We start from the raw sequence: 14,406 nt of genomic DNA on the forward strand, positions 1-14,406 counted from the left end.
GATCATTTATAATAAATTCACACCTCGGAGTAATATTGAATACCGGACTCATAAAAAGCTCATAAAAACAATAGGATATGGACAAAGTATGAGTTACTGACTTACTATTAAGTTATTTAGATTAGATAAATAACGACTCCACTCCACTTTTGGCCAAAGGTCTCGGGATCGGTAGCCGGTCCCGGAACAATTTTTCCCTTGATATTATTCAAGTCTGCTTCACAGTGAACTTTACCTCAAAGCTAGATTTGCATATTGCATGATAGTTTACATACACCTGTGAGGTTGTTTCTGTTTATGTGTTGATATGTTTTTGTGATGTGTTTTCTGTTCTTTATGCAATGTTGTATTTTAGTTTCTTGAAAAATGATGCAATCTTATACGTGTTTTCATCCTTATATGTTAGTGTGATGTATTTATGTGTCCCTGTATATGTGTCATGTCTCTTGTTTGGGTTTTGTCTTTTCTTATGATATCTATTATGTTGTGGTTGTATCCATTTTCCTGTGCTATGTATTTTTTTTTTAAACAATTTATTGATCGATCAGCGCATTTAGCGCTATACAAATAATTTCTAAAAATATATGACACTGAATTGAGGGCAGCCTAGATTGGGCTCCTCAATGAACAAAAATAATTGTTAATAAATAATTATTTACATAGGTTGGTGTGATGATAAATTTTGATTATAATATGAGGTCCATTGGAAGTCTGCTCTTGATTCTGGTGGGAAATGTGGACTTCCTTCCAAGAGAGTAATGGATGGCGCCTGGAACATTTTCTAGGTTGTTATAGAACTTCTTAGCTTGTGAATGAATAAACTGTTTGATTGTGTCAATACCAGCTTGTCTGTGTAGTTGGCTGTTACGGACAAACCAAGGAGAATTGATTGAAATTCTTAGGACTTTATTTTGAAATGGCTGGATGTGTTTAATTTCGACTTATTGCAGCTCCTCCCCAGACAGGACAGGCATAAAGCAGTAGAGGTCGTAATAGCATGCAATTTTGTAGCTTTAGAGATGATTTCTTGTTGAGGAGCAGATAATATAATTTAGTGAGTCTTGAATAGGCCAATTTAAGTTTGTTGTTGATGTGATGTTTCCATGATAGACGGCGATCTAAGTGCACTCCAAGATATTTTACAGCTTCATCCTTTGGTTTCCACGGTATCACGTTGGTTGAAAAATTTATGCATGGAGGATTAGCAGGACGACACAAAGTAAATATCATTGCTTCACATTTATTGCAGTTCAGTGCGATGCGCCAATTTTCAATTCAAGGGCATATGATGTTTAAGGCTTCCTGAAGGTGATTTGAGGCTATGTTAATGTTGCAATGGGTTGCATAAATAGCTGTATCGTCTGCATACATAGCAATTTGTGCAGTTGGTGTTGCAGGAATGTGCTATGTATTTGGTAGTGTGTATTTCTTCCTTATAGCCTAATTGGCTCATAGGGATGTTGATTAGTCTGTGTATCATGGATCGTAATACTGTATGTTAGTGTTAGTGTTGTGTGGGGTGATTGGAGGTGTTGTGTATGTGTTACCGTAGTAGTGGGTTTTGCTGTATATTTTGAACTATGTTTGTTGTCTGTTTTTGTTATTGTGAAGTCTAAATAAAAATTTATGATGTGTTGTTCTCAGTTTCTAGTGTGTAATGTGTTTTGTTTATGTGTCTGTGTAGACATGTACGTCTTGACTCGAAGATTCTTCCAGTGATGTGCGACAATTCACATCGCCTGAAAATATGGAACCCATATTGCACAGAGCTCAGCCCTCGTACGCTGAATTGTATTGATTGCGCATGCGCCAAGTCCTTTGCTACCTCTTACTTACTTACAGAGCACACTACGAAACACGAAGTCAGGTCCACAGACCAGCGAATTTGCTCGGATCACGGCCATTCTTCCCGTTTTCAGGCTGTGAATTTCTGTCCGTCAACAAGGCAACGCTATTCTCACAGCAGCAATAACGTAGAATGTTGATAATTTTTATTTTAATACGAAAAGAATGTTTTACTCAATATTTCTTGCCTGCCTTCCTTGCCTTCCTCTTCTCTTAATTCAATCCTTTTTTTTTCTCATCTGCTGCTACTGAACTATTCTGATAGTATAATAAAAAGGAAAAGTGACTTTCGTTGCCATGTTGGCTGCCTTGTAGAGATGCAATCCTCCTCCCGTCTTAACTCAGTTTTCCTCAGTTTTATGATGTTCTGTTGTATACTACTAGTGCTGCTCAATGTTGTGTTACACTCAAGAAACTAAAACATGAATAGTGTTGAAAGCTTATTGACTACGATGTTTTCTCTTAAAATTTTAGAAGAAATGGTGAAAATAAAAAAAATTGGGAAGGACAACTTCTGTTCTGACGCAAAAAGCAAAAGGCGGAAGAGGTTGTGAGTATGCATGACAGCTCAATATTAAAGTTTCCTCTGTTTATAGCTCTGTATTATAAATGTCTTATTTTGTTTTCCATGCGTACTGTTTGGAAGTACAGACATGTGGACCAAAACTAGGGTGACTAATATTGGTCACATGACTGAATATATAAGAAAACACGAGACCAACAGAAAACATATCGATAAGGTGGTAACTTTCAATACTTTAGGGAGAACAATCATTTTAACTATATTGAGCAACACCTACCATGAAAGTCTGGAAAAATATATGAAACAAATTGAAAAGAACAGATATATTCTATCAAGAATTATGGGTTGTGACAGGTTTTGTGGTGCCTTTGAAATAGCTTTACGCGGCCAGGATGAAAGTGAGGAATCGGAAAATTCAAGTGTTTTTTCGTGGAGTATTTGATTTAGTGAGCGAATTGGACAGTGCTGTGATTGTGAAAGAACACATTAATTGCAATAATATATTTAAAGAAACATAAAAAAAACCATACAACATTAATTCCTATATTGTATGTTAGAAGTTACCAGGAAAAAAATCCGAGAAGAAATTAATAAAACAGAAAACACTGCAGTAATGACCGATGAACTGATGTGCTAGGACATGCTAAGTTGGTTGTGGTTTTCAGATACCAAATAGATGGTACACTGTACGAAAAATTTTGAGGATTTTAAACTCCAAATAGGCAAAATTCTATTGCAATGTCTGTATGCATTATAAAAGAACCTAGATTCCATTAAAAAAAAAAAGCCTAATAAGTTAACTGCACCATATGACGGCGCAGGTGTTATGAGTGGTGAGAGAGGCGGGGTGAAGGAAAGATAAAGCGGCATTATCCAAATGCGTACTAAATACACTGTTAAGTTCACCAATTAAATTTAGTCATGGGATGCGCGGCATCCAAAAATTTAAAGGCTAGAGTACTTTTTCGGTACTTTGTAATGCATTCCTGCATTTTTCAACAGGTCTTCGCAACAAGCGGAAGAATTAGAAGAAATTGTCACAAAGAAGGTTGCTACTGGTGCTCCAACCCGTGAACAATGAATGTTGTGTATAAACAAAAAGACTCATTAATTCAATGTTTCCCTAAATTAGAGAGGTCTCTTTCTTTAAAGACCAGCATTCAAGAAGCAAGGGGACTAAGACTAAATTTGAAAGATGATGAATTTATTTTTAGGTCTTATTTCTTTCATAATATTATGCACCATTAGAAATCCTGTAAAACCAATTACTGTCAAGACAGACTGATCCACTGAGAGCAAGAAACAATGAGCAGAGTTTTTCTAATGCAACAGCTAGTGTCAGAGATAGCTAGGATAATAATAACATGAATGCAGTGCAAACGTGCGAAAATAAATGCACATTAAGCACACAGAGGATTGCTGAGTCAAAGGACATTTATGCATGCGTCTGTCAGGAGGCTCATACTTGCTTTTAGAGTTTTGATCGACACTATGCAGAACAACTAATTCATTGTGAGAACTTTTGGGAATATTCAAAGAAATTCCCAGACAAAGTGCTTGATGCTGCAGTTCAACACCTGTGGCAATGTCCTACAATGTTCTACGTCTTGCTCCTCGCTCTACGAAGGTATTTATCACATCCTCATAGTTCAGTGTCATTGTAATATTACTTTAAATTTGTAAAACTGCCAAGTTACTAAGCTTTTCTTCTGTCATTATCGTCTGTGGTAGACTTTCAATCGTTTGAGAGCAGAAAAGATCGTTCAGCAGAGCAGTTTGCTGCCAACGTATACAGAAAAATCGTAAAAGCAGTATCCAGTTTAGGATATTATATGCATTGTAAGGATCCTGTCGAAGTTTTTGTGAAAGTTGCATAAAAGAAGTAATTTCTTGGCCATTTGATTTCAGGTGCGCTTTGAAGTGCAAATGTTTGTTAACAAATTTAGGCTCAATATCAGTCGAAATGTGTTCGTGAAGGTTTTTCGCTCCCTTTATGACATCTTTTTCACATGTTTTTAAGTTCTCCGAAGGATTGTATTGGTCTTCATTTTCACTTTCTCCTGGACTGACGTCGAAAAATCTGGTAGACTTCTTTTTCTTCCTTTTCTCTTTCTCATATACATCAACAGCACTAAGATTCTTGCCTTGTTCTTGATAGCAATCGTAGAATAACTGGAGTTCTTAGAAATATTCTTCATGGGACCCATACAGTTCACACACAATTCCTATATCAATATTCACACTTTGTAATTTCTTACTTGTGACATTCATTCTTGTAGGAATATCACCCCATAGATGGGTCTTGATTCCAATCTCCAGTGACTAAAGTTGCTGTATAATCCCAACTGCTTCGCATCGCGTGAAATTATTCTGGGTGATGCCATTTTCAATGTCAAACAAAGTGGAAATTATCTCTTTCCATCCCTCGAGAAGACTTCGACAGACATTATCACGAGCTGGCCAACGAGTAGGCGAAGGACTTTAGATTGCTTTTGCAGACGTTTCCAGATGCTTTTTCAGATGAGAAAAATACATAAAGTTTCTAAAAGACATAAAAAAACGTGGAAGAAGACCGACAAGATTCAGTAGCACAGATACCAACTAGAGATGAGAAATGTCCTGCACACGGTCTGAACTCTGCCAGTGGGTTTACTTCAATAATTCTTGCTTGCAGCCCTGTGTACATATTACTAGCATTGTCATATGACTGTCCCCTGCAATTTGCTACATCAGTTTCAAGCTCGTTTATTGAAATCAAAACCGGTTGTTGTAACTCTTCAGATCAGTCCATTAGGAATGAAACGGAAGAAACGCTCCGCTGGAGTTCCAACTTCTTTCACATATCATATCTGATCAACATAACATAAGTCTGCTGTAGATAGAATCAACACTTATGAAATAATACTTCGCTACTTTAAGTTCTTACACACTAAATTTGATTACTTTCTCGCTCATTATTTTAATGAATTCCTTAAACGTGGCAAAAGGAAAGATAGGAAACGAAACCTTTTCCTTTATTGCCGCTTTAGGAAATGTGCTCCGCAAGAAATGGATCAAACTCAATAATTAACTCCAAACACATCATTACATTTTCATTATGCACAGAACCAAAATTGTCGTCTTTTCCTCAAGAGGATGCCCTCGACTGGTAAATGTTTTTACGATTGCAACTACTCGTTTCAACAACGTCCTCCACTACTTAATTTCTTCCATTTGCCGAGTTATTTTCAAATCAATTATTGCTGTTTTTTTTTTCAAAACTATCAAACATTTTCGTAAGACTATGACCAGTTGCCTTCTCATGATGACTTATATGTGATTCTAAATTCTTCCAGTCATTAAATCCATGGACAAATTGACTATCACCAGTTCCACCTCCACCAAAAAGCCGATAAGGTGCACACTACATCTTCCCGGTACTTAGGGTGATCAGATTCACATCGATAAAAAAGAGGACACAAAGCTTCAAAAAGGAGGACATTGTTCGAAAAAAGAGAAAAGAAAATATGTATTTAGATTTAGGCTTATTATACTTTAAATTACGTCAATATTTATTTTACTACAAAATATTTACAATTGAGATTTAGCCTTATATCATACTTAAATATATATTAATATCTATTTGATTACGAAATAATTATGAAGAATGTAATAATAATGATGTTACAGTTAGCTACATATGAAAGTCAAGGGAACTATAATTTATTAAAGAACACAGATAATATCTGAATAATTTCGAGGGAAAAATTGTTCCGAAGCCGGGTATCGAACCCGGGACCTTTGGTTTAACGTACCAACGCTCTACCACTGAGCTACTCGGGAACTCTAACCGACACCGATCCAATTTTTCCCTCTATATCCACAGACCTCAAAGTGGGCTGACAACCGTCAAGCAACCAACTTCGAGTGCACACTAACTCCGTGTGACTTAAATTGTGTCACACGGAGTTAGTGTGCACTCGAAGTTGGTTGCTTGACGGTTGTCAGCCCACTTTGAGGTCTGTGGATATAGAGGGAAAAATTGGATCGGTGTCGGTTAGAGTTCCCGAGTAGCTCAGTGGTAGAGCGTTGGTACGTTAAACCAAAGGTCCCGGGTTCGATACCCGGCTCCGGAACAATTTTTCCCTCGAAATTATTCAAATCAACTTTACAGGGAGTTATGCCTGAAATCTTGATTTGCATAATACACGTCACTGTTCGTTAACAGAAAACCACAATTTAAGTCACACGGAGTTAGTGTGCACTCGAAGTTGGTAGCTTGACAGTTGTCAGCCCACTTTGAGGTCTGTGGATATAGAGGGAAAAATTGGATCGGTGTCGGTTAGAGTTCCCGAGTAGCTCAGTGGTAGAGCGTTGGTACGTTAAACCAAAGGTCCCGGGTTCGATACCCGGCTCCGGAACAATTTTTCCCTCGAAATTATTCAAATCAACTTTACAGGGAGTTATGCCTGAAATCTTGATTTGCACAGATAATATCTATTTAGATTTAGGCTTAAGCATGTATTATACTTAAAATTATGTCAATATCTATTTTATTACAGTATACTTACGATAAAACTTAATATAAAATGATTTTACAGTTAAGGGGAGGCAGAGGTGAATATTTCAAAATCCACAAAATTTATCCGATTTGTTTGAAATTCATCATGGATACTAAGTATGTTATTAGTAATGGACATACTAAGTTTCAACTTCCTAAGTACAATAGTTCTGTAAATATTAATAATTTTATAAAACTTGATATCGTTTGATATAAAATGCTCCATGCACCATATTGTAAGAAATTTTCAATATTTCTTTTTATTTATATGTTCAGAGAAGGTATATAAATAATGATAAGTATTAGTTTATTATGGGAATAATATAGTAATACAGTTATCTTGGTTTTAATTTCATACTTTTAAGGGCACAAAATCAAAAACTAATATCGGAATATCAAAATAAAGATAATAAAAATGGAAAAAAAAACAAATTTTCATTTTTTCTTCAGTTTTGTTCGAAAATTTCACCTCTGCCTCCCCTTAATGAAAACAACGACCACAACAAATAGGAGCAAAAAGAGTTATGATCTTTCCGTCGATGCTGCTGCTACCTGCAAGCAAACTGCTTGAGAAAGGCGTCAAATCAGATAATTTGAAAATATCAGGCATACAAGTTATGAAAAAGAGGACATTTCTTGATTTAAAAAAAATCCGTCCGGACTCAGGACAAAGGTCTATAAAGGAAGACATGCCCGGACAAAAGAGGACGCACCTTACTGGTACTAGGAGAGCAAACAAGAAAATCCCTTATTATTTTCTTGCCATTAATCAAATTCCTTTCAATGAGTTTTTTTAGAAACATATTATCTCACTTTGACAGGATAAGCTCTCTGTGATTTTGAAAAGTAACTGTCTACATTTTTTGTGAAAATCCATTAACTGCGATATATTCGCACGTTGCGTCATTTAGAATCCACTCACCTGGGTTATTGCCCACTACCACCTATGCTGGTAAATTGTTCACATTTGTTGTAGACACATCATATGAAGTAGACTGAATTTCCATCAAAACCACCTCTTGTTCGTTCAAAGCACAATAAATTATTATTTTTGTTGTTATTAGCAGATACTGACGCAAAAAAAAAACCGTTCAGTTTTTTTTTGTCTTCGACACTATTCCCTTAACTTTCGCTTCCTTCTCTTTCCTTCTCTTTTTACAATCACTGCCACTAAGTCGTTTTGTACCGCCACTCATGTTTTAAAATTTAATAGTAACTTAAAACCTGCGCAAATTTTGGATTAATTTACACTATTTAAAACTTTTCATAAATCAAAAGAATAAAATTTACATCTCCAGCTCGATGATAATATATTTATATAACGATCATTGAAAATTACTGTAAAATAACTTTCGTGTTCAGCACGTCATGACTGTCACAAAGATATCAACAAACGGAATTACGAATTTCTTAAGAGGAGGAACATTAATGAAACAAGAATACTGATTTGAATTTGATATTATGAAGTACATTCTACACCAATTGTTGTCAAATGACTCTTTCTCAGAAGGAAGGGAAGAAAGAACAATACAGACACAAAATTAATAAATTAACATAATTCTCTCCCAAACTCGATCTTCTTAAAGTGTATGTACGTGTTAATTTACCGGTAACAATAAGAGTTGTCCGCATGCGCTCGTGTGTCGGCGTGTATAATAATGAAGATGACGAATCTGATTACAAGTCAAAATACATGCCTATCGTTACAGCTTACAATGAAGAAACGAATACGTTTCTATTATCACGTATGAGCGTAAACGGCATAAAAGACATATTTTGTATTATAAAAATACTGCCCCTCAAAATCTGTTTTTCTAGGCCCGGGCCTATATGGCCAGTGTTCACCAATACAAAATTGTGGACAGAACTATAGACTGAAAGCTGAACTTGGTATCTTGTACAGAAGGTAAGATTTTCGCCGCATTGAAAGAACTGTCCCTTCCCTAAAATTTAGTATGTCATGGAATTTAAGTAAGCCTCTCGGGAAGTTACAAAACTCGCCAGAATTTTGATAACAATAACTGTAACCACAGAATAACCATAAATATATTTTTCAACTCTTCGACGGACAAAAAAGTCCTAAGGAATATCATGACAAAAAAAAAAAGTATTTTTTGCACTGGCTACGTTAAATCCATCGAAAATAAAATTATTAAATAGTAATATAAAACATGCGCAAATTTTTGGATTAAATTACACTATTTAAAGTGTTTATACATCAAAATCAAAAAAAAAAAGTTACAGCAAAGCGACCGATCAATTCTGCAAGCTTAAAGACTGGCGAATAGATTTCATTTTTCGTCATTAAGTCAGTGAGTGTCAATTCTTTAATTAACTTTCTTCTTCTGTCACATTACATGTTGTAGCACGCAATGTATTTTAGTCACGAGCCGCCATTGTACATTGGCAATATTCGATTATCAACATTTTAACGGCCCTATGCTATTTCATATTTTACTCACAAAGTCAACCAGACTATCACATCAACTCACTTTGTGTCTATGCGACTCGTGTGCAGAGTCGCCTCCGATCTAGAAAGCGCTTCATAGGTGTCGATGTAACAGATGTAGTCCGTGCTGTTGTATGAGTGATACAGAGTGTACCAAGTTCCCGAAAACTGGAAACGAGAAAGAAAAAGAAATTTTAAAAAATGTCACTGTCGAAACTATTAAAAGTGATGTAGATGAAGGAACTGTATTTAATGTTAAATTTGTTTCGTTCTTGCACTGTCATGGTCATTGAAATGACTACGGCACATTTCCACTTACTTCTGAAATATTAAACAATAATATAAAAATTACAAAATAATAATGACGATATAATTTTATTCGGAGAAACACAGGATGACGGAAAACTGTAATGAAAGAATTCTACAAATCCATGAAACGAACTGGTCTCCATATACAAAATATAAAATTAAATATTATGTTCTCATAAATTTCATAAAAATTAGATGGATGGATAGATGGTTAGACAGACAGACGGACAAACGGGCAGAGGGACGGACAGACAAGACAAACGATAGATAGATAGATAGATAGATAGATAGATAGATAGATAGATAGATAGATAGATAGATAGATAGATAGATAGATAGATAGATAGATAGATAGATAGATAGATAGATAGATAGATAGATAGATAGGTAGATAGGTAGATAGGTAGATAGATAGATAGATAGATAGATAGATAGATAGATAGATAGATAGATAGATAGATAGATAGATAGATAGATAGATAGATAGATAGATAGATAGATAGATAGATAGATAGATAGATAGATAGGTAGGTAGGTAGGTAGATAGGTAGGTAGATAGATAGATAGATAGATAGATAGATAGATAGATAGATAGATAGATAGATAGATAGATAGATAGATAGATAGATAGATAGATAGATAGATAGATAGATAGATAGATAGATAGATAGATAGATAGATAGATAGATAGATAGATAGATAGATAGATAGATAGATAGATAGATAGATAGATAGATAGATAGATAGAAAGGTATATAGGTAGATAGGTAGGTAGACAGACAGACAGACAGACAGACAGGTAGGTAGGTAGGTAGGTAGGTAGGTAGATAGGTAGATAGATAGATAGATAGATAGACAGACAGACAGACAGACAGACAGACAGACAGACAGATAGATAGATAGATAGACATAGTAATAATAATAATAATAATAATAATAATAATAATAATAATAATGTGAGGGCGGTGGTACGTTCATCCACTCCTCCTCTTTATCTTTCTTATTATTGGCTACTTTCGCCAGGTGGACGGCACATTGAAAGGATTGGGTGTGCGCAATGGAAGACTTTTAGAATGAATAGTGTGAATTTGTAAAACAAATACAATTAACAATAATAAATAACAATGTACATAAATGAAAAAATTAAATAACAATAAATATGAAGTGGGTGAGTGGAAATAGGACAAACTAATCTGAAATGATATCCCCAGGATATGTAAATCATGTATCACAAGGCTGATGCCAACACACTTATAAGTGATTAAACCATCTAATATGGTCGTCTCTCGACCATCAGTGACTAACTTATTAACCATATGTTCATGAACCACTCTTTAAATAAATAAATAAATAAATAAATATATATATATATATATATATATATATATATATATATATTAACTATCTGAGTATGAATCTGAACACAACACCCAGCCAGCACATTAACTTAATACATGATCCATTCGACCATAGATACCACTCAGTCTGATTAACCAAACTAAAAATACATGTACACTCAATAAGAGACAATCTCTACCCAGCATAAGGCATTACATGACAGATCACTATGCATTACCCATTGCACATATTGGCCACATAAACTGTGCAAATAGCACTAACACAAATCTCTGCACTTTACAAAATGAACACCCAACGGAGAGAGAGAGGGATGGAGACAGATGCACGTAATAAGTAACGGACGATAATTCCAATTTCAAGGATAATTTAAATAGCAACTAAACTCGACGCACATGATAATAAAATAGCGGCGAAGGAAAGCAACAATCAAAATGGAGCAGGGAAAACACTAAAACCATATGTGAGACCGTAATCGCTGCCTTATCACTCTAACCGTCTCGGAACATGAACTCACATTTCAAATCACATCTCCTTACATAATTCCCAATACAATTTACCTCAAACACATATATCTCACAAATATGTTACTCGATGCAAATACTAAAACTTGCCCCCAAGACGTATCGCTAGCAAGCGATATTTCAAACTACGATTCACTAAAATCCCAAACACACACAACGCAATTTAACTACTCCACTGATCTATCTCCAACACGTACAAAGCCCGAATCACGTTGTCTATATCTGCCGCGTACCAAAATGCTAAGTCTTATTAAATGTTTCTGTCGCGTACGAGAGCTTGAATCTGAGCCAATTGTTTCCGAATATCTCCCGCGTACGAGAGCCTAAATCTTGTTAAGTGTATCTGCCGCGTACCGGAACTCAAGTGACGTTCTGTGTATCTCCGTTAAAACAGGTAAACTCTCTCCCCCTCAATCCTCGTGAGACGTACTGACCCGGCCAATAGGATTATTTGGGCAAAACAAATGAAAGGATTGATAGCGCTATCTATTCTGTGACGTATGAGAGCGCTCTGACGGATTAAGTGACGTACTAGGTAAACGGCCGTGGTAGTAGGCACGGCTCAAATTATAATAATAATAATAATAATAATAATAATAATAATAATAATAATAATATTAATAATAGTAATTATTATTATTATTATTATTATATTATTATTAATATTATTATTATATTTAACTCACAGAAGTCTATTCGTTATTAGATTATGAGTTACAATAATTGGACCTATATTTAATGTATCTCACCTTTCCAATGTCGAAATTGGCAAAATCCGCACTTTTCTGCAGACACGGATTTTGTCCCATAGACGCATGCAGCGCAAGGAGCAAAACAAACACGTGAAATGTTGCCATGACGACACTCAGCAGCTGTAACTAGGGAATGAAATCTGTGTAATATAATGTATATGTTTATGAGTTCTCTTCAACACTGTCTGTTTTCATTAAATGTTATAGTTGTAATGTACAGGTTACTGTAGACGTATTACTCGTAGAATTTCACATACTTTCAGATAATTACAATATTATTTTTCAGAATATCTAATTACAATCAACATAAAACCTGTATGCTTCTGCAAGACCGTAAAGCCAATTAAATAAATTAAAGCAATATACAGGGTGTAACTAAAATGTACGTCAAAACTTCAGGGGCATATTTTTTATTATATATATATATATATTGTGAAAAAATATTCTATGAACATTCGTCTGGAAACGCTTTATTTCCTTAATACAGTCTTTTTCATACAACTCAGCTTACATTTATGATGCGGTACATAATGAAGTAAAAATAGCATACCACATAGAAATCAGTCTTACAAGAAATGCTCAAAAAGGCTGCTGTTAGCTTGGATACATGCATCAACTCGCCGTCGGGTTCCAATGAATCCCGGATACGCTAATGTATCCTTGGAGAATGTTGTATTGTCTCGTCTTCCAAAAGACGAGCTCGAAGACTCTCTTCATCTTGCATCGGGGTTCCATACATAAGCTATTTTAAATAACGCAAGTTTAAAAGTCTAATGGATTTAGGTTCGGAGAGCTCAGAGGCCAAGGAATTCGTCCATCTCTACCTATCCTCCTGTCACGGAATCTTTGATTTAAAAATCGACGAACACTTATACTGAAATGTGCAGAAGCTCCATCGTGCATGAAGTACGTGTATCATCGTATTCATAACGGCACATGGTGTAACAGAACAGGCAAGATGTACTGTAAGAACACTTGTATCTTTCTGTTGAGCCTGGGTGGAGAACATAAGGTCACACCAGCAATGCCCGGCCCAAACATTGACATTGTGGTATGCTATTTTTTTTCCACAATGTACCGCATTATACAAAGTAAGCAGAATTGTAGAAAAATGGTTGTAAAAAGGAAATAAAGCGTTTTCAGATCAATGTTCATATTACATTTTTTCATCCTCCACATGAGAGGATTATTCCCTTAAAATTTTGACATACATACATACATACATGCATGCATGCATGCATACATACATAAACAGCATTCTGCAAAATGGCAGGTCATTCACTGCAAACCCAGTATTTTCTTCCTTCCTCTTAGTCTACGCATATGATCCATATACGAGTATCTTAAAATCGTCTATCATCTGATATATTCTTCTGTCCCTAACTCTTCTCCTGTTCACCATCCATCCACTGCATCCTTCAGTAGGCAGTTTCTTCTCAGCCAGTGATCCAACCAATTACTTTTCCTCTTCCTGATCAGTTTCAGTATCATTCTTTCTTCACCCATTCTTTCCAACATAGTTTCATTTCTTATTCTGTCTGTCCACTTCACACGTTCCATTCTTCTCCATATCCACATTTCAAATGTTTCTATTTGCTTCTCTTCACTTTGTCGTAATGTCCATATTTCTGCCCCCACACAATGCCACACTCCACAGAAAGCACTTCACTATTTTCTTCCGTAATTCTTTTGCCAGAGATCCGCAGAAGATGCTCCTTTTCCTATTAAAAACTTCCTTTGCCTTTACTGTCCTCCTTTTGACTTCCTGGCAGCAGCTTATCATACAGCTTATAGCACACACTAGTACACCCCAAGTATTTGAATCTGCTCACTTAATTCACTGCCTCATTTAGTATTCGCACGTTTATCTTCTCTATATTTCTTCCAACAACATGGTCTTCGTCTTGTTTGCATTTATATTCATCCCATACTGCTCACAGTTGTCATTTAGCTCCAGTAGCATACTCCTTATAGTATTGTCTCCTCTTTTGTTAACGACGCAATATCATCAGCAAATCTAATGCACTTTATTCTTCTTCCTTCTACTACCATACTATCACTCCTCCCATGTTCTGAGAACAGTTCTTCACTAAATCCTCCAAGCAGAT

At 35.5% G+C, this 14,406-nt stretch overlaps 1 protein-coding gene across 2 annotated transcripts in view; it reads right to left on the minus strand.

Moving 5' to 3' along the window:
- The window catches only part of LOC138710269 (zinc finger protein 235-like), a 95,785-nt gene that overhangs the window by 7,633 nt on the left and 73,746 nt on the right, over positions 1-14,406 (minus strand). The window contains exons 5-6 of one of the 2 annotated variants that reach the window (XM_069841005.1): positions 12,296-12,418; positions 9,401-9,525 (exon numbers count right to left, since the gene is read on the minus strand). In XM_069841005.1, coding sequence (XP_069697106.1) covers positions 9,401-9,525; positions 12,296-12,418 — 248 coding nt within the window. Of the gene's footprint in view, positions 1-9,400; positions 9,526-12,295; positions 12,425-14,406 lie in introns of both variants that reach the window. The other variant, XM_069841004.1, reaches the window with a different exon arrangement.

Source organism: Periplaneta americana, chromosome 12 (genome assembly GCF_040183065.1).
Source record: "Periplaneta americana isolate PAMFEO1 chromosome 12, P.americana_PAMFEO1_priV1, whole genome shotgun sequence".
Taxonomy (NCBI): domain Eukaryota; kingdom Metazoa; phylum Arthropoda; class Insecta; order Blattodea; family Blattidae; genus Periplaneta; species Periplaneta americana.